This window comes from Pyxicephalus adspersus, chromosome 3 (genome assembly GCF_032062135.1).
Source record: "Pyxicephalus adspersus chromosome 3, UCB_Pads_2.0, whole genome shotgun sequence".
NCBI classification, from domain to species: Eukaryota; Metazoa; Chordata; class Amphibia; order Anura; family Pyxicephalidae; genus Pyxicephalus; species Pyxicephalus adspersus.
Genome location: NC_092860.1, coordinates 139,985,942 through 140,013,526, shown reverse-complemented (window position 1 = coordinate 140,013,526; position 27,585 = coordinate 139,985,942). Strand labels below are relative to the sequence as shown.

The window sequence follows — 27,585 nt, the reverse complement described above, 5'->3', positions numbered from 1 at the left end:
TAACTTCTGGAGCAAGCTGTGCATTGATATGCAAAAAGAAACAACTGCAGAGTTTGTCTTGGTCATTAAAGAGTTACAAGAGGTTGCAGAAAGAGCTCACCCCTTAAGATCACCCACAACCTCAGCTGTACTTAGCTGAGATTTATTCTGCAAATCATGCAAACTGCCCCCTCCCCCCATCAAGCCTTCGTCCTGCACACGAGTGAGCAGGGAAGCCCCGTTCGTATCTAGGAGCCGTCCGTATGTCGGATGTCCCTAACTCGGGGACTACCTGTATATATATAAAAAAACAGTTTGACCCCTTTTTGGCCAACGAAGAACAAAATATTTAATTTTTACACAGATATGTGTGTTGTAGTATATTGAGAGATGCAGCAACCCATAGTAAATTTGTGCTATTTAAAACACATGTGCATTGCATGGTATAACAATTACAATGGGACACGGAGTAAAAAATGAACCCCCTATTTAATGTACGCGCTGCGTAATTTGTTGACACTATATAAATCCTGTTTAATATTAGGCAAGCAGTAAATACATAGGTAAAGTACATATATGAGAGCTTTATTTCTGTCCATCTATTGCTGAGATTTACACAACCCTGTCTGCAAAACGGGAGACCTGATTTTGCTCTGATGCAAGTAAATATAAAACAAAGAAAATGTAATAAAGAGTAGTACACAATGTTACAGAAATAGCTTGGTCACTCCCATCCAGAACTTCATGGGAGATATGACCATGTATCTAAACATTGCCCTGGCTGCTTGCATCTCCTGATACAGTACCTTTTGGCATATTCTTGCACTATTTCATACAAGAAACTCTGTGGGACAAGATTTGCCCATAGTTCCCTATGAGGAATCCCTGTTCTTGGAAACATTCCAAGCCACTTTCAAATGGTAATAATCTCCATAAATCCCCCGAGGAAGCCTGTAGGCGAAACGCGTCTGGATACAAGGCGTTATACCTACGCACTTTCCGCAACTCATTGCTTAGAGATTCATTGTTTAAATACATGGACATATCTCTCATGAAGTTTTGAATGGGAGTGACCAAGCTATTTCACGTGTGTACTGCAACATTGTGTACTACTCTTTATTATATTTTGATTTAATACAATCATGTTTTCCCTGAAAAAGACTCCAGAATGTTCTCTTTTCTTTGTTTTATAATCTATGTTTATATTGGAGTTGGCACCTTTATATAATGGAGGCAGATAGTTTATATTTGATCCTGAATACTGATTATTATTATTATCACAAGGTATTTATGTACAAATTCCATAATTTTGTCACTAGCTGTCCCTCAAAGGAGCTCACACTCTAATGTCCCTACCATAGTCATATGTCATTACCACAAGCTAGGGCGAATTTTGGGGGGAAGCCAATTAATCTAACTGCATGTTTTTGGATGTGGGAGGAAACCGGAGTACCCAGAGAAGACCCACACGAACATGGAAACTGCAAACTCCATGCAGATAGTGTCCTGGCCGAAATTCAAACCTGGGATGCAAATAAAAGCAGAATTATTAATTAAAAGTAAAAAATTACTAACAGGCAGGTTTCCTATTGCAGAAGGGACAGGAGATGTCCATTCTGCAATAAAATAAACTTGCTTGCCTGTTCCCAGTTTTTTTCACTCACCTGTCTTTACTCCATTTCAGATGGAGAAGCCTCATGCAGTGTCTCTTGGTTGCTTCCATAGACTGTAATGGGACAACTTTTAAACAATATTGCAAGCAGTTGAAATGACTGAATGAGCAAATGGTCATCTGGGATGGGTTAGCAGCCAGGTTATTACCACCCATCAGAACTTAGCGTGACACTGTAAATACAGAGCTGCAGAAATGTTTGTCTTTTATATCTGCCCGGAGTGCAAGTTTAAGAAAATGGAGGTTTAAAGCAAGCCTAACCCTAGCTTCAGCCTTCTCCTAACAAACTGTTGAAGCAAAATCCTTTTTTTTTTTTTTTATGTTGATACTCTTGCACCTTTAGCTCTGAAACATCAGTGATTATTATTAATAAAAAACAGGATTTATGTAGCGCCAACATATTATGCAGCGCTGTACAATAAATAGGGGTTGCAAATGACAAACATACAGACAGTGACACAGGAGGAGGAGAGGACCCTGCCCCGAAGAGCTTACAATTTAGGATATAGGCTCTTTCAGTGTTCAGTTCGTGGTTTTTAGAATGGCATGTCACATAGCACTCCGTATTTATGCATTGGGAATGCTACGTGGCATCAACTTTGTGCAATATGGCATTTTCATTTGTACGCTACTCACCTTGGTACTTACAGTCATTACTTCTCTTCTGCTCCCTCTGCATCCCATAGCACCAATTGCTTTTTAAAATATCAAGGCAGATTTGTATCTGATTGGTGGTTGTGAAGAGTGTCCTAGCTCTAACATTAAAACTCTTTATACAACACACATTGATTTCTTACCAATACCTGAATCCTTTCACATACTTTGCAAATACTGCACTGAATATTCCTGATCCTATTCCAACCTGTGAACATATGATGTAGAGATATCTGCAGTACAGTTATTTGAAGATTTGGAAAATGATCTCCCGGCTGTTATTAGATTAGAGCAGAGACAGACAGTGTGTAGGCTGATTGTGGGTACACCAGAAGAAGAGAGAGATCAGATGTCACATTGATTGTCTAATACAGCTAAGACACTTCGGAAAACATGAGAATAACAGATTTACGTGTAAGGACGGAATATATGTAGTGAGCGGTTTACACCTTGCAAAGCATTACAAGCAAGTGTCAGACTGGTGTGGCTAACTGGAAAGCAAGGCTCACCATGTAAGCAAACATAACATGATATTGAGTATAAACTGTGTGCATGACAAATACCTAATATTTAACACAATTTTCGTACTTGTAGTGTAATTTGGTCTATTAGTTATATTATGTGATCTTCTGCCAGTCTTCTTGTATTGACTACGTGGGGTCAGAGCTTGTTTAATGGCTTAGTGGTAAGTTCCCATGTGTGAATCTTAGCCAGTGCACTGCCTGTATGAACTTTGTATGTTCTGTCTGTATTTGTGTGAGTTTCTTTCAAGTATTCCACTTTTCCCCTATATTCCTAAAACATACTGGCAGATGAACTGGTATACCCCCATGTTGAGAAAATATAGTATAATGACTATAGACTGTGTACCCTGTTATATAATATATTGGTTGTAAATTTTTACAGGATAATGGCATTATTATTATGTAAATACATTTGAAGTGTAAAGCACACACACACACATATATATATATGTGTGTATATATATATATATATATATATATATATTTATTTATATATATAAAACATTTTTATACAATATACTTGCTACAAATAAGTCTGGATTCAGAAATTTCTGACACTGAAGGTCTATTACTAGAGAGCTTGGAGAACATTACATTTAGCAACTGCATACATTGACCAGATTCCAGTATAACTCTGGCCCTTCAATCACTTCTTCTTAAAGTCTTTTATGCCTTTAAGCCTTTTATTTATGAAAAAAATAAATTACCTAGCCTTTGATAATAAAAGAAAAAAACCATGGCTGCTTTACACGCCTTATCCTATCTGGTGATGTCCCGGAGACTCAGCTCACTGTGATCCAGGATTGGTCTTCCAAGTAAAACAATGCTCCATGTTAAAGATTTGCTTTACAGTACAGGACAAGGTGAAAGTGGACCTGAGACCATCATTTTTTTTAGGAATATAACTGTTGTGACATTCCTGTACATCCTGTCCCTTCCCTGAAGTTGTCCATGCTCTACATAACAGTGATTTTTATCAGAAGGATCTCCATCAAAAAACATCAGTTGTGCCCGTAGGACATATCCAGACAGAAGTATATAAAGACATGGTATTAGATCTTAAAGGTAAAATTTGCATAGGCTTATGCACACCCACCATTGATCACATGGCAGTGCTCCATTCTAGTAATAGGTTGCACCAGAACCATTGTGGGATGGAACTGGGGGAGCTACTGTACTTTCCACTTTCCCCAGAAGTTGAGATATTTTGGGAGCTCCAGTGGTCATATAAGGATACTTACTGGACCAAAGAGGCTGTAAGTTTATTTGACTTTTCTTTCCACAATATTTGGACCGCTCTAATTTGCATACATTCCCCTGTACCCAGTCCGCTGACATAATCACTCATCCTTTATGTGTCTTAAACACTTGATATTTAGCAGCGCTGACATTTCACAAGGCCAGAAAAACAATTTAAATCTTCAAAGCTTTATGGCAGCCGTTTACCTGAACTTTGTAATGTGGTCATTGTCAATGAATAGAGTCATTTTGTGCAAATAAGTCCATTAAATTAGTAACATGTAGCGGCATTACAGGTCACCTGAGCCTGAGATCACCTTCCTTTTCTTTCAGGTCTTGTATCATTATTCGGTCTGATCATTCTGCATCTCATTACCTGCTATGCACCACACGCTGTTATCAGACATTTATAAAGTGCATTGCAAAGTGCAAATTTTAAACTGAATCCATGAGCATGACTGTCGTCATAGGTTAAAGCTGTTATATTTATTACGGGTAAGAAAAAGCCTGTTTAATTAAAGCACTGAGAACATTGTCTTCATGCTTTTTGGTTTCTTTATTCTACTGAAAGATATAATAAAATGTTAGTACTTATTGTAGACTACTTAGCAGGTGAGACAATCTGCAGTCAAACTGTAGCCCTTTGAAAGATTTACAATATCATATGTGTGAACTATTTCAGCTATCAACATATTTAACTTTCTGTTCAGTCATTCATACAGAGTGAAACCTTCAGCCTTATGTGTTACCTCCCTACACTTTGGCTGAGCACCAATAGACTGTTGCTGACTTCTCTGTTCTCTTCCCTCCACGTTTTTCTGGCAAACATCACTATCTGCTTGGTGAGATCAATTCTATTCTCTCTTCTTTCTGTGAGCATCCTAAACACCCCCTGTCCCCATTGGACTGGTGAGGATTTTTCAATGCCTTTGTCCATCTGTTAGCTTCCTACACCCCCTAACATTACCTCCAAACTGGTGAGGACTTCCCTGTCCTCACATCCTCTTCTTAGCTTTCAAAGCAACCACCCTCCATCACTACCACCACTAAACTACTAAGGACTTCTCTGAGCGCTTGTTCTTTTATTAACTTCCAAAGCACCGCACAACACTGGTGAGGACTTCTCTAATCTCTCATCCCCCTCCTATCTTTCAAAGCAACCACCCTCCATCACTACCACAACCAAACTGCTAAGGACTTCTCTAACCTCTTCTTCATCCTCTATTAACTTCCAAAGCAACCCTCCGAACTGGCAAAGACTTCTCTGGGCTCTCATTCCCCTCTTATCTTTCAAAGCAACCACCCTCCATCACTACCACTACCAAAAATACTAAGGACTTCTCTGAGCTCTTCTTCTAATAAGTTCCATAGCAACCCACCACACTGGTGAGGACTTCCCTGTGCTCTCATGCCCCTTTTATCTTTCAAAGCAACCACCCCCCTCTCTACCACCACCAAACTGCTAAGGACATCTCTGAGCTCTTGTTATTCTTTTAACTTCCAAAGCACCCCACCACACTGGTGAGGACTTCCCCGTGCTCTCCTCTTCCTCTTATCTTTCAAAACAACCACCCCCATCTCTACCACCACCAAACTGCTAAGGACTTATCTGAACCCTTGTTCCTTTATTAAATCCAAAGCACCCCACCACTACCACCAGACTGCTATTGACTTCCCTGCCCTCTCCTTCTCCACTTAGCTTTCAAAACAGCTACCCTCTATCACTAAGGACTTATCCAAGCTTTTGTTCTTCTATTAGCTTTCAAAACACCCCACCATCAGGCTGATGAGGACTTCTCTCTGCTCTCATCCTCACTTAGCAGTTTGCTGGTGGAAGACATGTGGGTGATTGCTTTGAAAGCTAAGAGGAGGATAAGAGCACAGGAAAGCCCTCATCAGTCTGATGGTGGGGTGCTTTGAAAGTTAAAAGAGGAACAATATCTTGGTCCTTAGTGATGGAGGGTAGCTAAATGGAGGAGGAGAGGGCAGGGAAGTCCTCACCAGTCTGGTGGTGGTGATGGGGTGCTTTGGAAGTTAATAACGGAACAAGGGCGGTTTGGTGGTGGTATTGATGGAGAGTGGTTGCTTTGAAAGATAAGAGGAGGATGTGAGTACAGGGAAGTCCTCACCAGTGTGGTGGGGTGCTTTGGAAGGTAATAAAGGAACAAGCTTTGAAAGCTTAGAGGAAGATAAGAGCACAGAGAAGTCCTCACCAGACCAATGGTGGTGGTGGGGTGCTTTGGAGGTTATCCCTTGACAGTAACAGGTAAGTCCTTAGCAGTTTGGTGGTGATAGAAAAGGGGGTGATTTTTTGAAAGCTAAGGACTTATCCAAGCTCTTGTTCTTCTTTTTTTAAGCTCCAATGCACCCCACCACCACTACAAGACTGTTGTGGACTTCCACACGCGCTCATTCTTCTTTTCATTCCCCATCATATATAACACCGGTGCTTTTAGTGTCACATAAGCATTTTCATTTTATTTCTGTTGTTCTCCATATTGTTGGATAGGTAGAGCATGGAAAAATGCAATTTCATCGCTTTAGTTTAAAAAAGAAATTATTAGCAGTCTTTCAGCAAAAAAATATAAATTAACAAAAATGTTTTTTTTTTTTTTGTTTTTAAATTGCTTGGAGCCTTTTTATTATCTGCATTATCCATTTACAGGAAGCTCCTGGGGAAGATGACTAATTATGGGAGATGCATTAACTTGATAGCCCATCTTCTTAACAAGTACAATCCAGAAAATCAGAGTCTTGAGCATTTCTTGGAAGACTCAGCAGAAGACCTGCAGGTAAGATCATCCACAACATTTTTTCATCTGATGATTTCAACTCTGCTTCTGAAAAGTGTAATGTGAGTCCAGACTAGGAGTAAAATATTGACTCCTAATATGATTAGAGTACACTAACCCACATGTAAATGAACAAACATTCCAAGTTTGAAGCTAAGTATATCTGCCATACTCTATCTCAGTTTCTACTGTATCTCTTGCTGGTTTTTTGTAGTCCGATGTAGTGCATATAATTATTTTGCATTATTATTGATGTCAGGACTGATGTTAGTAACTGTGCAATAGTGACAACAGTAAAATGTACTGTTTATTGTCATTAATGTGAATGCAATGAATCGAGCATGGAGTCACGTCTTACAGTAGGGATTACAATTGATCAGCTGTTTAATTGACCTAAGTCACTTTATTGTGTTGGTGATATGCTCAGAAGTGAAAATAGGCTTGTGTATACTGGGGCTAAGGGAGGGAACTGTAGAGGTAAAGAAAGAAGAGAAGTTAGAGTCTGTTCCACTAGGGCATTACAATAATGCACATGATTACAAACTGAAGCGTGTGTTACTGCAACATGCCGCATCACATGCAACGTGTCGACATTCCTAATGACACCCCAAACACACTTTACCAGCACACTGAAATGAACTGGTTGTCCTAATGCAATACATTTTGAAATGAACATAACTGTGTTGCATTTGCAGTTATAGTAATACCTAATCCTGAAAGAGAGTAGGGGGATGAACAGTATGAACAGGGATAAGTAAAAGAAATGGAACTCATCTTCCCTTTACGGTAGTTCTTGACTGTCTGCCAGCATCAGAATGACATTTGTAATGAGTCATTTAATTGTGCACTTGAAAACTGCACTGTAGTCTCACTTACAGAGAATTTGGGAGTTGAAGATCAGATATTATAATGTCAAATAGATATAATTTGGAACCATAAATCTGTCACAAGCAAATTCTGAGATATAATTGAAATCCTGACGAACATCTGAATCACCCTTCGTCTAAGGGACTCGGAGTATTTCTTTGTGTAATGACAGATGTTTAATCCACTTCATCAGCACTTTGTCAGGTACTGGGCCCATGCTGATGTATGTCAGCTAATTACAGTGTGCTGTCATTTCTTTCTAACGTGAGGCTATGGGCACATGGAACATTCAGCTTGGGCAGTAAGAATATTACATGGGCAGCGTGGTTGGCTCAGTGGTTAGCACTCTGGCCTTTCAAGAGCTGGGTCCCAGCTTTGAATCTCGGCCAAGACACTATTGCTTGGAGTTTGCAGGTTCTCCCCGTGTCTGCTTCGGATTCCTCCAGGTACTCTGGTTTCCTCCCACATTCCAAAAACATGCAGTTAGGTTAAATGGCTTCCCCCCAAAATTGACCTTAGACTACATTAATGACATATGACTATGGTAGGGACATTAGATTGTGAGCTCCTTTGAGGGACAGTTAGTGTCATGAATATAGACTTTGTACAGTGCTGCATAATACGTTGTTGCTATATAAATACCGTATAATATTGTGCAGGTATACAAAGTAGGGGTTAATGTGCCCCAATCCAAAGAGTCTCTCTCTGGATAATTGATTCTGCAAAATGCTTTTCAGCACATATACTAAAAAATAGAACTCTTTTAAACACAACTCGGCAATTTAAACTGAGTATGGGAATTTTCTAAGGTCTGCCACCCAGTGCCATTGTTGGATATTCCTGACATGGTTTGTTTTATTCTTAACAGTAGTTGAAAATAACACATAATATTTTAGTTATTTTCTCATTTTAGGGTCAATGAATATAGTAATACAATAAACAGAAAAAGAAAAGTGCTTTGGTATCTCATCTTCTTTTTTATTGACCCTTATACCAGGCTGATGAAGTTTCTATAAGTATAAAAAAAGTTTTCAAGCACTTTTTGAAGCTTAAGCAAAGTTATATGTTGATTATTGATGTAGAATATTTTCCTTTTTAATTGCTATGCTGCAAAAGAAGATAAAGAATTTTTCTAGTGTAGTGGGTGATGAGCCCCGTGTTCATTCTCTTGAAGAGTTATATTACCTGAATAATCTTCTGGATCTGAAACCCTTGCAGGTGTGTTGGGTGCAGGGTTATCCACTGCTCTCTGTGGTGTCATCCGTCAGCCACTACATGACTTCATTTTCCTGTAGTTATATATAGTCCTGCAGATAAAACCACAGAGCACAACAGGGGACCTGTCATCAAGTACACCTGGAAGTGTGTAACATGCAAACATGTGTTGTGTTCAAGAGAACTAAGACTTTTACCTGTCGGACTGCTAAGTGTTCTTCATCTTCCTTTTTTCAGGGTGGCTATTTAAAGAAAAAAAAAAATCACTTTTTTAAGGTACTTACTGAAACTTAGTTGTCATTTCTTTCAGAAACTTAATATTATAGAAGATCAGTTTGTTCTTGAGGTGCTGTCTGGATGTGTGCAGTACAGGGATGTGTTGGACATTGTTGTCGATGCTTTCTATGCCAGAGATGGGAGGAATTCTCTTAAATCAGAGCATTGTTTGTATCTTGGTAAGTATTACTGTTGAAATGTTACAATATTTACTGTCCAATGCTTTATTATTTACTCATTGCTAGTAACAGAAATAGGTCGGGTAACAGTATTTATATACTCATATATAAGAACTCATATTTATTTGGTGCAGTACTTATTCAAACCACCAGATCAGAGGGCATTAAGTGTGCGCCAATCATTATTAAAGTCTGGACCATCCATGAGATTTCTCAGATATCAACTAATTTAGAAACCCTGTTCTGATTTATATCCTTGTCTGATTGTCACAAAATGCTTTTATTTCCACAGTTATTTGTTACATCACCACCTTTAGGCTTGAAGAATTCGGCTTTCAGCTTTTCAGCAGAGTAATTAGGAGTCAAGATGTTACCAAGATGAGTAAGGTAATTTGTTTCTTCTTTCTAATTTATATGCTGAAAGTATGTTGATAATATGATACTTAGGTTATTGGATTTAGATTTGTAACAATTTTGTATCTTTGTGTATAAATCATAATAGAAGGTGCCCGATGCCCCAATTTTCTTGGTTATGGCGGTAGACGTTTACAAATATTAATGTTAGTTCACACTTGCTAACAAGTATTGTGTGCTGCACGTATTGTGTAAGGCAACGTCAGATGATTCTCGTCAGATAATCGCCTCAGGGCTGATAATTGGATGAGAATCTGGCAAGTGTACAGCGCTTGTTGTACATGAATCCGTCCTGGTAGATCCACAAACGATTAACGACCGTAATGGAAGTGCAGGGGAGAGAGCACACTGGGGTGCCGCTCTGTCGTTCTCCCCACTCCCCTCTCCATAGAGCAGAAGGGTGCTATATGTACATTGCTTTTTCATGCATCTTTCAGTCTTTTGTCGTTGGAAAGGATCGTGAAAGATCCTTTCTAACGACAATTATTGCACGTGTGTACCCAGGCCTAAATCAAGCACTTTCAGGTAATTATTACCACTCATAGGGATCACAATACTCCCCCCCCCAACAATATTTTCAACGATAAAACCATCTTCAGGAATCGTCCAGGCTCAGCATTTACCTTACTGTGGATTGAGATAATACAGCCATGTGAATCCTGTTGCCTTTGCAGTTTTTTTGTGTTCACAATTTTTTGGCACAGAACAACCACCATCCTGTGATCTTCTACAAATTTACAATTTATCTTCGGATCACTGGAGGAGAGAAGAAAGAGGAAATGATCCTGGTTGTCAGCAACAGACCGATGAAATCATCTGACTCTAGGCAAAGCCACCTGTCTGAAAAATCCAAAGGTCCAAAAAGGGTTTTTCAAAAGTTGTACTATTATTGTATGTTGTAGCATGTCGAGGATTAATTATTGGAACTTTTTTCTGTGTTGTCTGCATTCTCTATCCATCTACCTTTTTTCTGTTTATCATTGAAAACTGATTTTGCTGTGACACTAACAATTCAGAGGCTTCGCTTAGAGAACACAGGTGTGGAATCATAGTTTTGCAATCAGGAAACAAATAGACATGTAAATAAAGTGGCAACAGGGTCGCTTTCAAAATCCATTCAGTCTTCATCACTGGAAGAATCATGTCCAAGCCATAGCTTTTCTAACCTCCATGCTCACTGCATTGTATTTACTTCTTTCTGCTGCAATGGGTTAATATACAACAGCAGTCCAAACCTTTTTTTTGTCTTAACAAATCAGAAGAAGTTGGACTTTTGTTGTTGTTTATTGTTTTACTTTTAATTCTATGTGCATATCTTTTGGGGTGATTTTCAGTGTAAATGGATAACATTAACAGTCTGAAATTAGTTCCCCTTACTCCTCTCCTGTATCCTCATTAGAAGTATTTCTCCTCTCTTCCTGCCTTGTGACCTTAATCACTGGGACAGAAAATAAAGGAAATCCTCTCCAACCTGGTCACACAGAATGTAATAAACCTATGGAGTTTTTCTAGTACTTGTATTACATGCTTTTAGGGAAATATCAAAGAATACATTGGGAGAAATTGGACTTGTATGGCATATTTATTTGCTACCAGCAGTACTGGCAAATCTAAATTCTGTTTCCTGTAAAAAGTCAATATGCTTATTGTCTGTCTGTAGATGTATGTGAAGTATCCTATAGGTTTTATAGTTAAAGGCATTCCATTGTAATTTAAAAAGGGAAGCGTGAATGTGGGCCCTCATGCAAATGGCATAGACAGCTTATAGCTAAACCTAAAACCAAAAATGTACTATAGTGCCGTTTACTAGCCCTTAGATGTGGTGGCTCCATTTGTTTTCTTTTTAATTTTTTTGGGTCCATAAGTGATCTTACCATACCACAAACTGTCTTAGAATGATAATGCTTACTAACTATATTTTACCTATGGAAAACTTTTTTTACCTATGGAAAACAATTTTACCTATTGTCACTTTGAGCTGCTCTGCTGATTTTAACCACAAACCCTGCCTCTAGTTTTATTAAATAGGGGTTGTGTAGTTTACAGAAGAAAGCTTGAAAAGCTGGTAACATAGTTTTGAAGTTTTGTCCAGAAACCAGAAAGCTTGAAAATGTGCTCAGCAGAAAAAAAACTAATACATCTATATCCAAGGACTGGTAATCTGCAATATAGTATATTTTGCTGCAGATATAATCTTAACAAATTGTCTGTCTGCTTATATGTCAACCTAGAACGTGTCATCCTGCCCTTTCATTTCTTTTTTTATTTACTTGAGCTATCACTATTCCTTTATTCGAAGGAGAGATGTGCGATGTTTCCTGATTGCCCCAGCAGTAACTTGTGCAGATTATCTAAAGCAGCAGGAGCAATCACAGATCTGTAGCAGCTGCAGCCATAACCCCAGATACCTCTAGCATGTTATTCCTTTCTAGCTCTTCTGCTACGTCTATGCTCATGTTGCTGGGTATATAAAGCGTTGTTAGCTTGGAGTTCACATGGAGCTGATAATGTGCTGGTTTGTCAGTGGAGGAGCAGGCTGTTTTTATTTTACTCTCTGAGATGTGGAAATGGCACAGTCTCCCGCAGATGTAGCTTCAGTATCAGTAGTGTGGATGAATGCAGCAGGTGGGATGTGAGCTGCCTCACCAATGACATCACACCCCATCTCCGCACTAATGAACATATGATTCTCACACATTAGCTGCCTATAATTAGATCTCTTCTTCTCGCAATTCTCACTCGCGACCAAAATAGTTATAGTCTGCCAGAAACAGGGCTTGCTTACATCAGAGCAAAGAAAAGCCTGCAGTATGGCTGTTACATGTATAAGTGTATGACAATGTATGGTGGTATGATAAGGACCTCCAGTGTGCCTCTTGTATGAAAGTACCTGGAAAACACATATACTCCATCAGATTCTACCTCTCATGTTCCTAGTACCAGTTTGAAACTAAAAAGGGGAAGTGCCCTGATTACTAGGGGGACAACAAAGTGATGCCTACCGTGGCAGCTCAATCCAAAGATAGGCTTACTAAAAGATGAATATACAGTTACTCAGGGTAGCCCGCTTGGTGGGGTGGGAGGGGGCTACTTCCACCGGGAGACACCCCCTAAGGACTGTAGCTCACATCATGGACAAGTACCAGCCCCAAGGGCAATATTACAGACTTTAAACCTGGAAGCCTATACACTATCTGCATGGTTGGACCTTTGAGCCCTATATTTTGAAAAGCATGAACAATAGCCTTGACTGACCGTTTAATACCCTTCATATTGTTTGTACACTTCTTACGCACTGCCTTGAAAAATGATTGTTTAATATACTGGAATGTAAATTTTCTTTTGTAAAACTTTCATCAAAACCTATTGAAACCAAAGTTGAATCTACAGAATACCACTGACTCATTTCACTTGGTACAACACTGTTCACATTTACCTTGCTCCTGCAAATATCTGTACTAAATAATTAACAATAATAAATACTCAGTCTGCAAAACCTTTTATCTTAAAAAGGCCACTTTCCAAATCACAAAAGAAAACCAAATAAAAAGAACAGGGGCTGATATTAATACACCTCATCCTGAACCGTCTGATTAAATTATACGTTATTTGATCAATACATTTATGGTCACTTGGTCTGATGAAGCAGATGTTGAGCTGCGAAACGTGTCATAATTATGAGATTCACATAATTGATCCTTACTATTTGTCACCTCAGATATGTTTAAACTGAGTTTTTATTTATATATTTTCTGTGTTTTGTGCAAATGCTTATTTTATTAGGATATCAGAAAAAATGTTTTTTTTTAACTGTGTTTACTTGGGGAAGGTATATATAAAAAACATGTTTTTGTGCCATTTTTGTCTATATTGGCCTTTCAATTTAAATAAATACAAATTGCTTGGCTGTCTTTAATGCTACATCACCAAGAAACCTAGTGTCCTTCCTGAATGCCTCACTCTGGATTCATTTATCTACCAACAAGCCATAAACTGGGTCCTATATACCGCCCAGACAAAATTGCCAAAAATGGTCAGTAGTATTACTTTAAACTTTGCTTTGCAGGTTCATGTAAACCCCTTGTTAATCACTAAAGCTGCGTACACACCTGCAATTTTTCTCGTTGGAAAGGATCTTTCACGATCCTTTCCAACAAGAAAAGACTGCACGATGCATGAACGATGCTGTACATACAGCACCGTTCATGCTCTATGGAGAGGGGAGGGGGAGAGCGACGGAGCGGCACCCTGCTGCGCGCTCTCCCCTTCCCTTTCATTACGATCGGTCGTCGTCCATCGTCCATGGATCCGCCAGGACGGTCGTCGGACAATGGACGACGACCGACTGTACACACGGCAGATTTTCGCCCGATAATTGGCCGATACCGATTATCGGGTGAGAAAAATTTGCCGTGTGTACGCAGCTTAACTGTGGACTAAAAAAAATGGTTGGGCACTACTTATCTGTTCCAAACTGCAGCACTGCCTCCATGTCCTCCACTAATGCTGGTCACTAATTGTTCCCTGAGATGAATGTCACTTGACGTCGTTCAACCGATTCCCTTTGAAGCCCCCATGGACAAACTCCCAAGGATAAATAATCTCATAGTCTGGACTCCCATATCAAACATAAGTCCCATTCTCTGCAGCATTATGGACTGCCTGGCACGATGCTGGAGGACAAGAGGAAGGTTCGCCTGGATAAAGTATGTGTAATGGAAGAATTTTAATGTGTAGGCCAGGAAGAGGGGCAGTCATTTTAGATGATATCATTGTATGTGAATTTTGCAATTGTGTTGATAATAGTTTCAGCTGACACCGACACCGTCATGGACCAGCCTGCATTTCTCCACTCTCCAACTGATTAAATGATTTTGATCATAAGAAATTAAATCACTAAATGGCAAAACTTCACACTTAATAATCTTCTCTGATCAGTTTCTAAGGTTTTTTCTGGACCACCTGAATCTCAACACCTGGATAAAAGATGAATGGAGTCAGATATATGATTCAAACTATGTCAAAGAAAATTGGATCTTTCCTTTGCTAAAGTGAGTCTTATCTGCTATAACAGTTTTATCGCTGGTCACATAGGTTACAAGCTAATCTTATAAACTGCTGTAGATTTACTAACAAACTCTGTTTGTTCCCCAGTGCTCAGAGGCTTAAAGTATAGATAAGAAAGGAGAAACATTGAATGGTAAAAGAAATTGTGTTTTATGTAGTACAGTATACAACATGGACACAAAGCTGCTAAATAAGAGCTGAGCAGTTATATGTATTGTGTGCACCCCATGTTGTTTGTTCTTAGATATGCAAATCTGTTTTTTTTTTATTTTATTTTAAATATATGTAAGAAAAGTTTCCATTGGCTATCACTTACCATCAACCTTCCTTTAATTTGAGTTCTTTATAAACCTTTAATACTTGAAGCTGAATTCTGTTTCATCAGCCTTTTGTCATTAGGATAAATCTGCCTGATGGGGACACAAAAATCAATAAATCTTGCAAGTACCACTCTTTCTTTATTCTATCCCAAGTTAAAAAAAAGGGTATTTGGCTTTAGGTACACTTAAACATTTATCCTTCTAAACCAAATTGTAATATAATCCCTAGTTTTATAACCTAAAATGTAATGCTCAATATGAATAATGCTATCAAAAACCAGACCTCTTCTTCTTACCATACTATATATACATTGTCATGTTGGCTTATCCTGCACCTCAATCACCTGCACTATGACCCTAAATAAATTATTTTTGGGATTTGTGTTTCACCACAGTCACCGATTCCTTTACTAGCTAGTTGTAAGACCCTGATCCAGCAACATTACTCACCAGTCCCCCAATCTAACACCACACTCTTACCTATAGCAATTTATTGTACAGCGCTGCGTAATATGTTGGTGCTATATAAATCCTGTCTAATAATAATAATAAAAGCAAGGCCCCACTCAGCCTCAGGAGACTAGTTACATAGTGCCTGGGGAAGAACTGGCAGAGGACAAGGAGACCACAGATAATGCAGTACCAGGATTCCAACAGAAACAAGTCCAGAATACAGAGGAAGAAGTCATTTATAGATAATCCGTCTGCCAGACAAAATACACAGGAGCAAAACACAAGCAGGGGCAAAAGGTCGGTCCAGGCGGCATAAACTCACAGGGTCAGAAACAGGCAAGTTCAGCAACAGTAAATCAGAGGAGAAACTCCTGCACAAATTAGACCAGCTAAACGCTACAACAGGCATTGATCACTGGGGCAGGGAGGCTATAAAGCCCCAGTAGCCAATGGCAGCACAGAAACACTAATCGGTTCCTGAAATCCCCTTCAGCTGTGCACAGCCTCAGAGTGTGTGCTGGGGATGCCGAGAAAGTACATTGCAGGCTGCACGGCTAAAGGGAAGCAGAAGATGATTCTATTTCCTTGCTGCTCCATGTGTCACTGCTGGACAGAGATACTGCGGTGGTGCACACCACAGGATTGCTGGCCCCTTAAGCATCTCCTAAAACTAGGTACATGGATTGGCCTTCATTTTTTTTGTGATACAATGATCAATATTGCTAAAGTTCAACAACAAAATGTATTTGGTGCAGATTGTGTACTTTTTTACATATTTTGGGTTCCTAAAATTAAAAGTAATATTGCAACTTGTTTAACATAGTTGATTTTTATGCCTGGAGGTACGAGTATTATGCTTAGTTATTGTATTGGGTATATAGGCTCCATCTGTGCTTTTATTACTGCTTTGGTCACCATGATTCTCCCATATTCAGTTTTCTCTGTTTTAATTATTTGAATTTAGTAGGTATGATTGGTGCCATTCTTTCTTATTTGTATTCCAGGCTTATATGGCCTGCCAGTGTGTTTGTACTCTATAAAATTCAGTTAAATCAATGTAGAAATGTGTATTTTAGGCAGCCGCTGTGAGGATTCCCAGAAAGACAATCATTTTCAGGAACACAGGCATGTCTGTAGTGCAGTGGTGCATGACAGATCAGTGCTGTCACTGATAGATTAACCTGTGGCTTTACTTGTGTTTATACATATTGTCAGTCTGATGTGATGTGATTGAGTTCAGGTTACTGCATGCCACCCCTCCGGATCAGCAGATCACTTCTTGGGCTTAAAGACTTGCTATAGCAGTACGTTCATTGGATAACACAAATGTAAGGCTTATTTAGACTTTAATAAAACAATGGAAAGTGTAGACAAAGGGCGGAATCTGACAGCAACCATTTAGAAATTATCCCGTAATTTTAGTAATTTGTGATGTGATTGCTGCATGAATGTTGTGTTCTTTGTGCAATCTCAAATTATAAACCAGTATGAATATAATCTCCAGTGACCAGGCAGACAATGGTATTGTTATTTCCTAGCTATCTCCAGAGACTTCATGTTCCAAAACAGCTATTTTTTCACTACCAATTGTCAATGTCGCCATGCATTTAAAGCTCATTTTCATTTTTTAGACAGTGGGGAAGGGTTTCTACCAGAGAGATCTTCTCTTAAAGTTGACACTCCAGTTTTGTTATATTGCCAAACATGGAAACATATCCCAGTATTTTTTATCAGTTATCTGGCTGAGCAATTACATTTACTTACAGATTTGGCAGCTTGTCCTGGATCACTCAGCACCACTTCCCCGTAGTTCTGGTTGGGATCTGAGCACTGGGTGCCTCACAGAAAGGTTAGATGACCACTTTAGTTGGGAATACATGTAACATCGGCCACGTAAACAAAGCTTAAGCTTGTCAGCTTATAGAGGGCCTGATTTAATAAAGCTCTCCAAGGCCGGAGAGGATACACTTTCATCAGTGAAGCTGGGTGATCAAATAGCAACAAATAGCAAATTACTTTGAAGAAACTCATTACAGGTTTGCTGAATCACTCAGCTTCACTGATGAAAATGTATCCTCTCCAGCCTTGGAGAACTTTAATAAATCAGGCATAGAGAGTCAGAATTTTGGGAGCCACTGCCAATGACCTTTCCTAAATGACAATAGAGCGGGGCAGTGGCTTGATAGGTTTAAGCAGCTTTGGGTTTGTCTGTGCATGTTAGAGGAGGAGAAGCATGGGAGTTGCTTGTCCAGCGTAGGCAGAATAAGACTTTCTCCGTGTGTTGATGTAGAAGGAGCATGGCAGTGGTTTGATTAGTTTAGGAGTATATGTGCATGCATCTCTGTGTAGTCTGTAGTGCTCTGTGTGAAACAGCCACACAAGGGTGGCTATGGCAAGGCCCTATAGGCATGGCAGTGTTGCCACCTGTATATCAGAATTGGGGAGAAAGGCTTATCACTAACAGAACACCAAGAAATATTGGTCTTGAGGAGAAAACACAGCATACATTATGAGTGCTGAGATCTACAGAACTATTTATTTAATTTTGTGATAAGAGGGTTTAAATACACTATTATTTATATCTGTCTGACACTACGCTTGCTGACAAAAATTGTGGCTGTCACCAGGACAGGAAAACTGTGTCCCCTTCAGACTTTTGGGAAAGTCCAAGCAGGGAAGGAAAATCTTTCCAATGTAGACAGCAGGTTTTAACCCTTCCTCGCTCTCTCCTGAACAAAAAAAAGTTTTGCTTGGACTTTTGTTCCTGCACTTTTAAGTAAAAGTGCTCTCTATGTTGTTTCAGGCTTCTTCACAATATTATTTCAGATTATGATCAAAATCTTGTTTATAGAAATATGCACTATTTCTTTTTGGATAATTTTATTGTGTCAAGTTACTAACCATAACCTAATGTGAACTTTACAATATGGTTTATTGGACTCAGGTTCCTGTGAGTACCTACAAAACTCCTAAGGAGCAGGAAATTCTTCAAGAGAAAAAACAAAAAAATCGTCAGAAAGCAGAGGTAAGAGCGGTTGTGAATTGCAATTGTTTATGTACCCTGTATTTATGCATTTTATTTAAATATTTTATATACATATTTATTGTATGTATATATTATATATAGATCAATCTCATGTCTAAGGTAAGGTGTGGATTGTCAAGGCATGTCTGTTCACTTTTGCAACATATATAGGATCAATTGGTAATTTTGTTTTACCTAAATATTTTGTGCTGGGGTTCCATCCTCTGATCCTTGTGTCACTGCTGAGTTCTATGGTGAAATCAGGGTAAGAGTAAGGAAGTATGGTATGTAGTATGGACCAGACATCAACCATACCTGGGAAGACAATTATGGAGGCTGTAGTGCATGTAGTGTAGGAGTTGCAGGCCAACAGAAAGGAGAATATACCAACTCTACCTGTACAGCCATCTACCATTTTATTCATCATCATCCTATCAAATCCCCAGAATAAGCATGTATTGTTTAAATGTAAGAACCATATGTTTTCTTACTTGGTGCCCTTTGCTTATTTCTTTGTGATTTGTGCACTAACTCAATATTAAACTTTACCTCTGTGCAGAAGATTCGTGTAATTAGGACCAGTTAGTGCTGCTTTCTTTTCTTGTGCAGAGTGATTGGTCTTATACACACCCCCGGTAGTTTTCAGCAGGCAGACTTTAGCGGGTGGGACTGTTAAGTCCCTCTTACTACAATACCCACTGCACAAGCTATTTCCAGCACTACTGCTATTACAAGATAATAACTGGTTTCCAAAGGTGTTTGGTGCACATAAAGTAGATTCATAACCTTTGTGGTAATTGAATAGAACTCTCAAATGGGTAATGGCAAAATTTATTCATGTGACCTGGATGCTACCATTGTATACTATGCACCCAGGCTCCTAGCATGACTTCAATGCTCACCCATCACCTTGATAAATTTTATGCAGGTGGCAGATTTCCATAAAACAATTCACTAATATTGGCTTTAGTTATTTTTTTTAAAGGGGTTTTTCCTCTGTACCTTTTTTATACCTATGTTTTAAGGACAAAAAAAGGCTGAACTTCACTTATATCTCCACTTTCAAGCAGAATTACCATTATTTTAAACAAAACATTTCCTGAGTTAATACTGTTGGATCCAAATCTTTCAAATCTAGAATATAAAGTGGTGCCCCCCCCCCTTCAATGTGATAATGGGCAAACTTGCCCACATAATGTTCACTGACTGTCTGCAATTCAGTGCAGGATAAATAGAACGTTGTAGGAAATGTTAATTTATTAGGGCTGAAAAGGCTGTATTAGTTCTCACTAACTCCTAGACGCTATCTAGCATACCAGCCCTTCTTGCTTTTGCCAGGCTTGCAGATTTCCAGTCCAGGCCTGTCTCCAACACACATACATCTTGTCAGTAACACAGATTCTAGAATGGCTTTATATCCATAGGACATCATGCTGCGCTCCTCATTACACATTCCCTGCAGTGCTCTCCCTGTTAATTGTGAGGGCATAGTCTTGTTGCTGCCTTTTCTGAGGTGTCAGCATATGTGATAAAAGTCTTGGCTGGGAACACCACAAGGGCAATTGTTCTCTATACAAAGGCTTTTAAATGAACACAGCAGTTTGTCAATAGGGTCATACCCATTAGAGAGATTACTGATGGGCAGTAGAGAATCTGTTCATGCAGTATGGTTTACTTGATGCCAGGCAGTTGACCCCCAGCCGCTGTATTTACAGGGGTCATTGTGTCCTGCACAACTCACATCCCTGCAAGCAATACTCAACTACACATGCAGTACATGTGCAACCATACAGACAGCAGGAACATAGTGATACAGAACTGTTTCAGATATACTACACTATAACAAGCAAATAAAACAAGCCGTACATAGACATAAAACATTGTAAGAACTGATAGGACAGGAGGCCAGCACTGTGACAATAGACATAAGACCTGTACATAAATATGCGTTGCTGTAAGGTTTGAAAGCAGAGACGTGAGAAAAGATATGTCTATAATATGAAAGACTTATATAATCTAATATCATTAACATTCATTAATTAGTCCCAATGATTTTTTCTGGTTACTGCAGGTTTTGGCATTTATTACACCTTATGCCATGAAGTCAAAAGCATCGGTGCATCCAGAAACTGCTTTAGAACAGTGACACCTAGTGGTAAAACTGTAACAGCGATTACCTACAGATATATATATATATATATATATATATATATATATATATATATATATATATATATATATATATATATATATATATATATATATAGATATATAGATGGTGAGATATACAAAGAGAGATGGAATTGGTCAGAATAAATGGTTCCTGATGCAGAAAAGTAGAGACCGATATGTATCTTTCATGCAAGTCTCTGGTCCCAGAACATAAAAGCAAAGTCATAGAAAGAACATTCAGCAAAATCGAACATAAAGCCCTGGAAAGGACATTACAGCCCCCACAGGACCCTGATCTCTATTTAGTGTGTCTGGGATTACGGGGGCCTAATTTAGCAGAAGAACTGCAGTTAGTACTACTTGTTTTAAAGCAAAGGGTGACCATACCAATTATTGATTTGACTTAGTTTTTTTTTTATATTTTTGTACCGAATTAGTTGTAGTTAATGGTACTTGGTTTTAGTTGATACATTATTTGTGAAAAGCATCTACAACTTTTTCACAATACTTGATATTTGCATATTTTATTGATAAATGTAACAGGGATTTATGGAGGAGAATATTACAGTGTAGTTGCAATGTGTGCACATTGGAATTGCTTAATATCATCCACAGACATTCCCAAATGTATGTAAATGTCTCTGTTTAAAAAATTATCAGTCCCTTTTCTAAAAATAAGATGCCTTCCAAGGTACCCATTGCACAGAGAATGCTTATGAGCCATTATTTTAGGTGAATATACAGCGAGTATTTGCTTCATTAGAAAGGGGTTAGAGTGCCTGTAAAGTTTTATTGTTGCCTGTGTCCCCACTGGGTAGGTTCACCATCTCCTAATATTCCTATCATTCTCAAAGACACAGAAAGGGATATAAAAATTTTACAGCTGTCACTAGAACAAAAGGTAAGAATAAATCTTTCAGCAGGGACTTAGTTTCAGTGACTGCTGTATGACAGGGGGATTACCTTCACTTTGTATATATTTCTTCACATTTTCAAGTATAAATGTCAAATGTATTTACATTTCTGTGTATTTCAGGGGCTCCTGGTAGAAGCAAACATGGCACAGTTTAAGTGTGCTAATGCGGAGAAGTCAGAGAAAACCAAGGTGAGTCAAACTGTCTATGGGGATTTAGGAAACATTTCTTTATTTATTCATATTGGTCTAGACAACTATATTTTTTAGCTTCTACTACTCAAACTGAATGTTTTTTTTTTTTGTACCATTGCTATATAGTAGAGACAACAGCAGAAGAACACGTTTAAAAAGCCCAGAACAAAGGTTTACCAGTTATAGAGTGCACAACTTTAGTGAATGTTGCAGCAAAAAAAGAATATCTCCTAGGATGGAGGTAGTGGTGGACTAGACAGGATTTCTGCTGTGTTGAGGAATGCCCACAGGAACCACAGCAGTGTAATGATGGCACATGGGGCGGGTAGAAGACCAGTCATATAGCTATTGATCATAGGCTGCAAGTGAATGGTCTTTACAAAGCAAATCAAAATATCTATCCAAAAAAGGCTTGCAATAAACCCTTTCTTGTCCAGGTAAAACATGGACAGGAATTATCAATTTTACATTCTCAATGTAATCAATATTCCCCATGTAGCAAGAGCAAAACCAAGTTTATGAACTAAAGCCGCTACTGGCATATTAGAGCCATGAGCGATGGGGGGGATCTTAAAGATATGTACCTATTCAAGCATTCTCTTTACTTTACGTCTACCTGTAGTGTAGAACATTTAAATGTTCATAATATTACAATGGATAAAATCTGTTATATGTATTATATAAAGAATTGTTAAATAATTTGAAGCAAATCTTTAGGTAGATGGTTAAATCCACAGTATACAATAGATATACATGAACTGGCTCTGATTCCAATAAAAATGCTATTGCAGTTGTCTCTCTTGCTTTACTTTCAATTTTTTAGCTAGTGAATTCTCTTTTATTCTCTTTGTAGCGTGTTTTGGCAGAAATAATGAAAGAAGAAGATAATAAAATAGCTTTTAATAAAACCAAAGCCCAGCAAGTGTCAATAAAGAAGGTAAGTGCTAATACCAAGTTAATACAATATGTTTTCCATGACGGCCAATCTGATGGAAAATGTCAGCCAGGGTAAAGACATGCAGAAGCCATTCCCTGCTTCATCTGATATCAGCATTTATAGACAATACATTTTACAACCAGTACTTGAAAAATAATTAGAACAATGATTTTTGTTTAATTATAACTTAAATGTAAAAGAACTAGCCCTGATGAGACAATATTAGAAATGTAAATAATAACAGACAACATTGCTCCAGAAACCATAAATTATAAATAAATGTACCACTGATAGGGCAGAATGGCCCTGTAATACCTCCAGCAACATGTGTTAGCAAATTGATTTGAATTAAGCCATTTGGTTGATTCATTCATTCCAGAGGAAAGAAAACGAGGACGTTTCTGAATTAATTTAAAAATGATCATTGGCAATGGGCAGTTCCCCAATCTTTGTTTTTTTCTGAATTGGTTTCTGATAAGTCAAAGAAAATTTCAGAAAGCCAGCTAAATAGATATTTGGTTTCTACCAAATGATATATAATTCAGTATAGCCAATGTTGTGATTTGCACACATTTTCCACACTACTGCCAGACAGGTGGCACACATAGTTCCAAATCAAGCAATTCATTTTCTGGTGCAACAATGCAGCTTGCTATGTCCTCTACCTTTCTCCAGCCTATTAATTGATCATCAGCATAATCATTTCAATCAATGTGCAATAAGCGGAGAACTGTTATAGTAGTAGTATTTCTAATCTAGAAAGTAGCAGTGTAGTGTGTTCATAGTGAGTAGTGGCTGTATATGACAGTAATGGCTGGACAAAGATACAAATACATTGATGGGTTTATTGAGATATATAAAAAGTTTATTTGTATATTTACCTGTTTGCATAGGGTTTAACTTAATGCAAAGTAAGTATTTTTAATGGTAAATGGATGAACTTTTAAAGGTTTCTTCAAAGTACCTGTACCTTTCCACCCATCACTGTTGTATTTATATGATATATCTGTCTTACGACTATTTACAGCATTTAAAACACATAAGGATTGTTGAGATGTCTGGATCTTTGTTACTACATCGTCCTGCAGTCATGAAATGGGGGGAGGAACAAACTTTTTATTCCTAAAAAGCCTTGCATCAGTAAAGGATGATAAGCATCTACATGTTTCCCAACCTAACATTGTTTATTATGTGTTAAAAAATGGTAATTATTTTAGAAATAAAACCACCTACTCAATTACTGTCTATGCTGCCCCTGTTCCTAACCCACTACCCTTCTGCTTTATAAGCAGGCAGCAGGAGTCTGCACATTTGCTAGTTAGCAAATGTTGGGATTTCAAGTGAGATCAAATTAACAAAAATTGCTGTGACGTGAATACCGGAGCCATAGTGACGGTGAGGTGGGTCCACCATGCCCTGCACTCACAGTATGTTCTCAGTTTCCTGGGCTGCTGCCACATAGGACTGGTGGTAAGCGATCACTTTTTGTTAACACCTGATGGGTTGTCTGGTTTACAACCATTAAATAACTTTGGTTGTTCTTTTCACAAACTTTGTTACTTTATACTCATTGTGAGCAACATTGTACAGCAATGCCATTCTTGTCCAGGTTCAAGTGATGATACTAAAACATGCTTATTCCTATTCCCAGGTGGACAATGTACCAGTGAAACTGAATGCCACAGCGATATTACGAGAGGGTGCCCTTTACCAACGCCAGGTGGAAAAAGAACTACAGAGGTACATGTCCATAAAACTTCTCTTACCCATAGGCCCTGATTTATTAAAGTTCTCCAAGGCTGGAGAGAATACACTTTCATCAGTGAAGCTGGGTGATCCAACAAACCTGGAATGGATCTGGTCCAGGATTGAAAACATTTTTTAACAAATAGCTAACATACCTTTACTTTTTGGAAATCCATTCCAGGTTTGCTGGATTACCCATCTTCACTGATGAAAGTGTATTCTCTCCAGCCTTAGAGGACTTAGAGAAATTAGGGCCATGGAGCCAGAATGGGTTATGATGATGAGGTATATTTTATTGCTATCTGTGTCACTGTTGAAGACATCACAGTGTGCACAAATGATCATTGTCATGTGGGCAGAAAGTGAGAGACATCCTAATATTATACAGATGCCAATGTCAAAGAAATAGTTGGGGTTTCCCATCCATTGGGTACATCATTCTTATTCTCCTTTACTACTGGGGAAGTCAGCTGATACAGATTTTCTTTTTATGTGATGACTGACCAGTTATTAAAGAATAGGTCAGAGAGTCTTGGGATGTGCTTTTATGACTCAGGTCCGACTTTTTAAAAGTATTTTTTTTTTCTAGTTGATTAACAAATTACACAATGTCCACATTTTACAGAACAAGAATGAAAAGGTGAAAGTCTATATATATATATATATATATATATATATGTTGAAATAAATAAACAATCCTAGTTAATTTTTCAGTAACCAAACAGGTAAAGAATTATTAATGCACATGGATGTCAGAGGTAGAAACAACCAAATACTGTAGGGGGATCAACACTCTTGGAAGTGTAATTTTCACCGGCAGACTTTAGCAGAGGATTTCTTGGGATTAGATTTGCTTTGAGTAGGTAAACATTCACTTTTTTCTCACTACTTTTCTAGGTATGCTTTAAATATTGTTTGGTTAATAACCACAGATGGCTGCAGTAGTCACCTAGTCTGTGATGCTGTCCCCCACAGTGCTTCTAGGCTGCATGAAAGGGCCAGGGAAGGAAAGCTAGAATTGTGCTGTTAAAAAGTTTTCTTCCAGTCAAATGGCAAAATACACATTTGAAATCCAGAAGTATTTGTAATCCTGTTCAACCAGTTAGTATCACCAACCTTGTCAAACAGAAGCTAGGTATATACGAGGCTATTCATTTGAACCAGGAAATAAATTTGCTACCTCCCAGGCTGTACAATGTGGCAGATATGTGAACAATATAAATTCTAAATCCTATAGCTGATACAGCAGGATTTAATACACAGTCATACAAATCTAAACTTACAAAAGGGCTTGTAGTCTCTACTACAAGGGTGTCTTCTTTTAACTGTGGTCTCAGAGTCCTAAATCCAAAACCAGACATAAGTCTTAACTCTTTTGTCTGGTAACACACTTGTGTAGTCACTCTCACTCAGGTGACCAGGCATTTCATCCTGATCCACACCTGGCCTCCATCCCTTTTATTGGGATTTGGAAGGTGTTGTATAGCCATTTACAAATCCTGCTCTGGAAGAGGTATGGAGTGTTTGGCCCACCCCTTCTATCCAATACACTTCAGACCTGGATCCCAAATAATCAGCCACAAATCCTCAGCACCACAATTATCACCAGCCTTACCCAGACCCTTTAATTCCTTCTCCAGGTAGAATAAAGAAAGAAACCAGTTGCAGCTACATTGGGCCTCAAATACCTCAGGATGCTATTCAATACTTAAATTGTATATTTTGCTGGAATTATGCTTTTTAACTAAACTATTAATTGTATCAAATGAGTCAAAGCACAGTAAAGGGAGCTAGACAGAAAATTGGAATATCTTTTTAGTTACATTGTCCTCTTTGGGATACTGTACAGTACAAGTAGTTTTATGGCCTGGATAGGCCACTGGACACTATAAATACAAGTCTGAGTTCAGGAATCTGGGAATCTATAGAACTATACGCAATGCCTTAATCTTCTTTTTAATCATCGGACTCCCAGAACTTGCAAATAATCAGTGGGCTGCTAACCCATCATTTTCTGCATATTAATTTTTTAAAAGCTGAAAAATGCCAGCAGATATGTCTGACTTGATTTGTGTCACCATCTGTCAGCACCTTCTGCAGACAAAGGCATATATATAAGGTGATTAAAATTGCATATGGCTTTAAAACTAGCAAAGAAAGGAGATGGTTATTGGGACTCTGTCAGCCATGTATAGTGTGAGCTTTCTGCTTTGACCTACATGGCAGCAGTAGCAGTAACTGAGCCATAATGCACTAAGAGCCTGTAATTACGGGCTGACATGACTCAAGGTATGATGACCTTGCAGTGTGGAGTTCACCCAAGGTTGATTTTAGCAACTCCGACATCAGGGAATGAAAATCTAAAAAGTAAAGAAAACTAAAAAGTTCAAAGAAAGTACAGATCAGTAAAACACAAACATTTATGGTGGAAGTAATGTAGATAAGAGTTAGATGCTAGTATAGACCCTTACTGTCACCACTTATGTACAAGTAAGTATGTAAGTCTGGAGATTGCCTGCGATCCCTAGTCTGGATTTTGCTAATTGACTGATTTACCTTTCTAGTAGACGCTGACCAGCCACACAAGGAGAAGTAAGGGCCAGGTCACACTATGTGATTCTACTACTAGTGAGACCTCAATATTCACCAATATTTATCCATCACTTTCCATAATGGTTGTCACTTCCATTCTGGCTAGAACACTGTAAGACCTTACTCTCCAGTGAAGAACAACTATGAAATCAAGAAAACAGGGAGAAGAAATCCCATAGGAAATTATAACTATTGTATTCTGTCCCTGGAGATTGGACACTGGATTGCTAATGTGTCAAAGTCCTAATGGCCTCACAATGGCTTCCAAAACTTAATAGAAGTTAGAGACAGGGAGGAGGCTGGGCTTATTTGTAACTGATTAAAAAAAGAACAACAGGATCCATAAAACCCGCC

The 27,585-nt window shown here is 38.4% G+C and overlaps 1 protein-coding gene across 1 annotated transcript in view; it reads left to right on the top strand.

The window, feature by feature from the left end:
- The window catches only part of CFAP99 (cilia and flagella associated protein 99), a 48,264-nt gene that overhangs the window by 777 nt on the left and 19,902 nt on the right, over nt 1–27,585 (top strand). Inside the window, exons 2-9 of the mRNA XM_072406891.1 lie at nt 6,734–6,860; nt 9,253–9,397; nt 9,690–9,784; nt 14,750–14,862; nt 18,586–18,676; nt 21,885–21,953; nt 22,810–22,893; nt 24,545–24,633. Coding sequence (XP_072262992.1) covers nt 6,750–6,860; nt 9,253–9,397; nt 9,690–9,784; nt 14,750–14,862; nt 18,586–18,676; nt 21,885–21,953; nt 22,810–22,893; nt 24,545–24,633 — 797 coding nt within the window. The 5' untranslated portion in view covers nt 6,734–6,749. The remainder of the gene's footprint in view (nt 1–6,733; nt 6,861–9,252; nt 9,398–9,689; nt 9,785–14,749; nt 14,863–18,585; nt 18,677–21,884; nt 21,954–22,809; nt 22,894–24,544; nt 24,634–27,585) is intronic.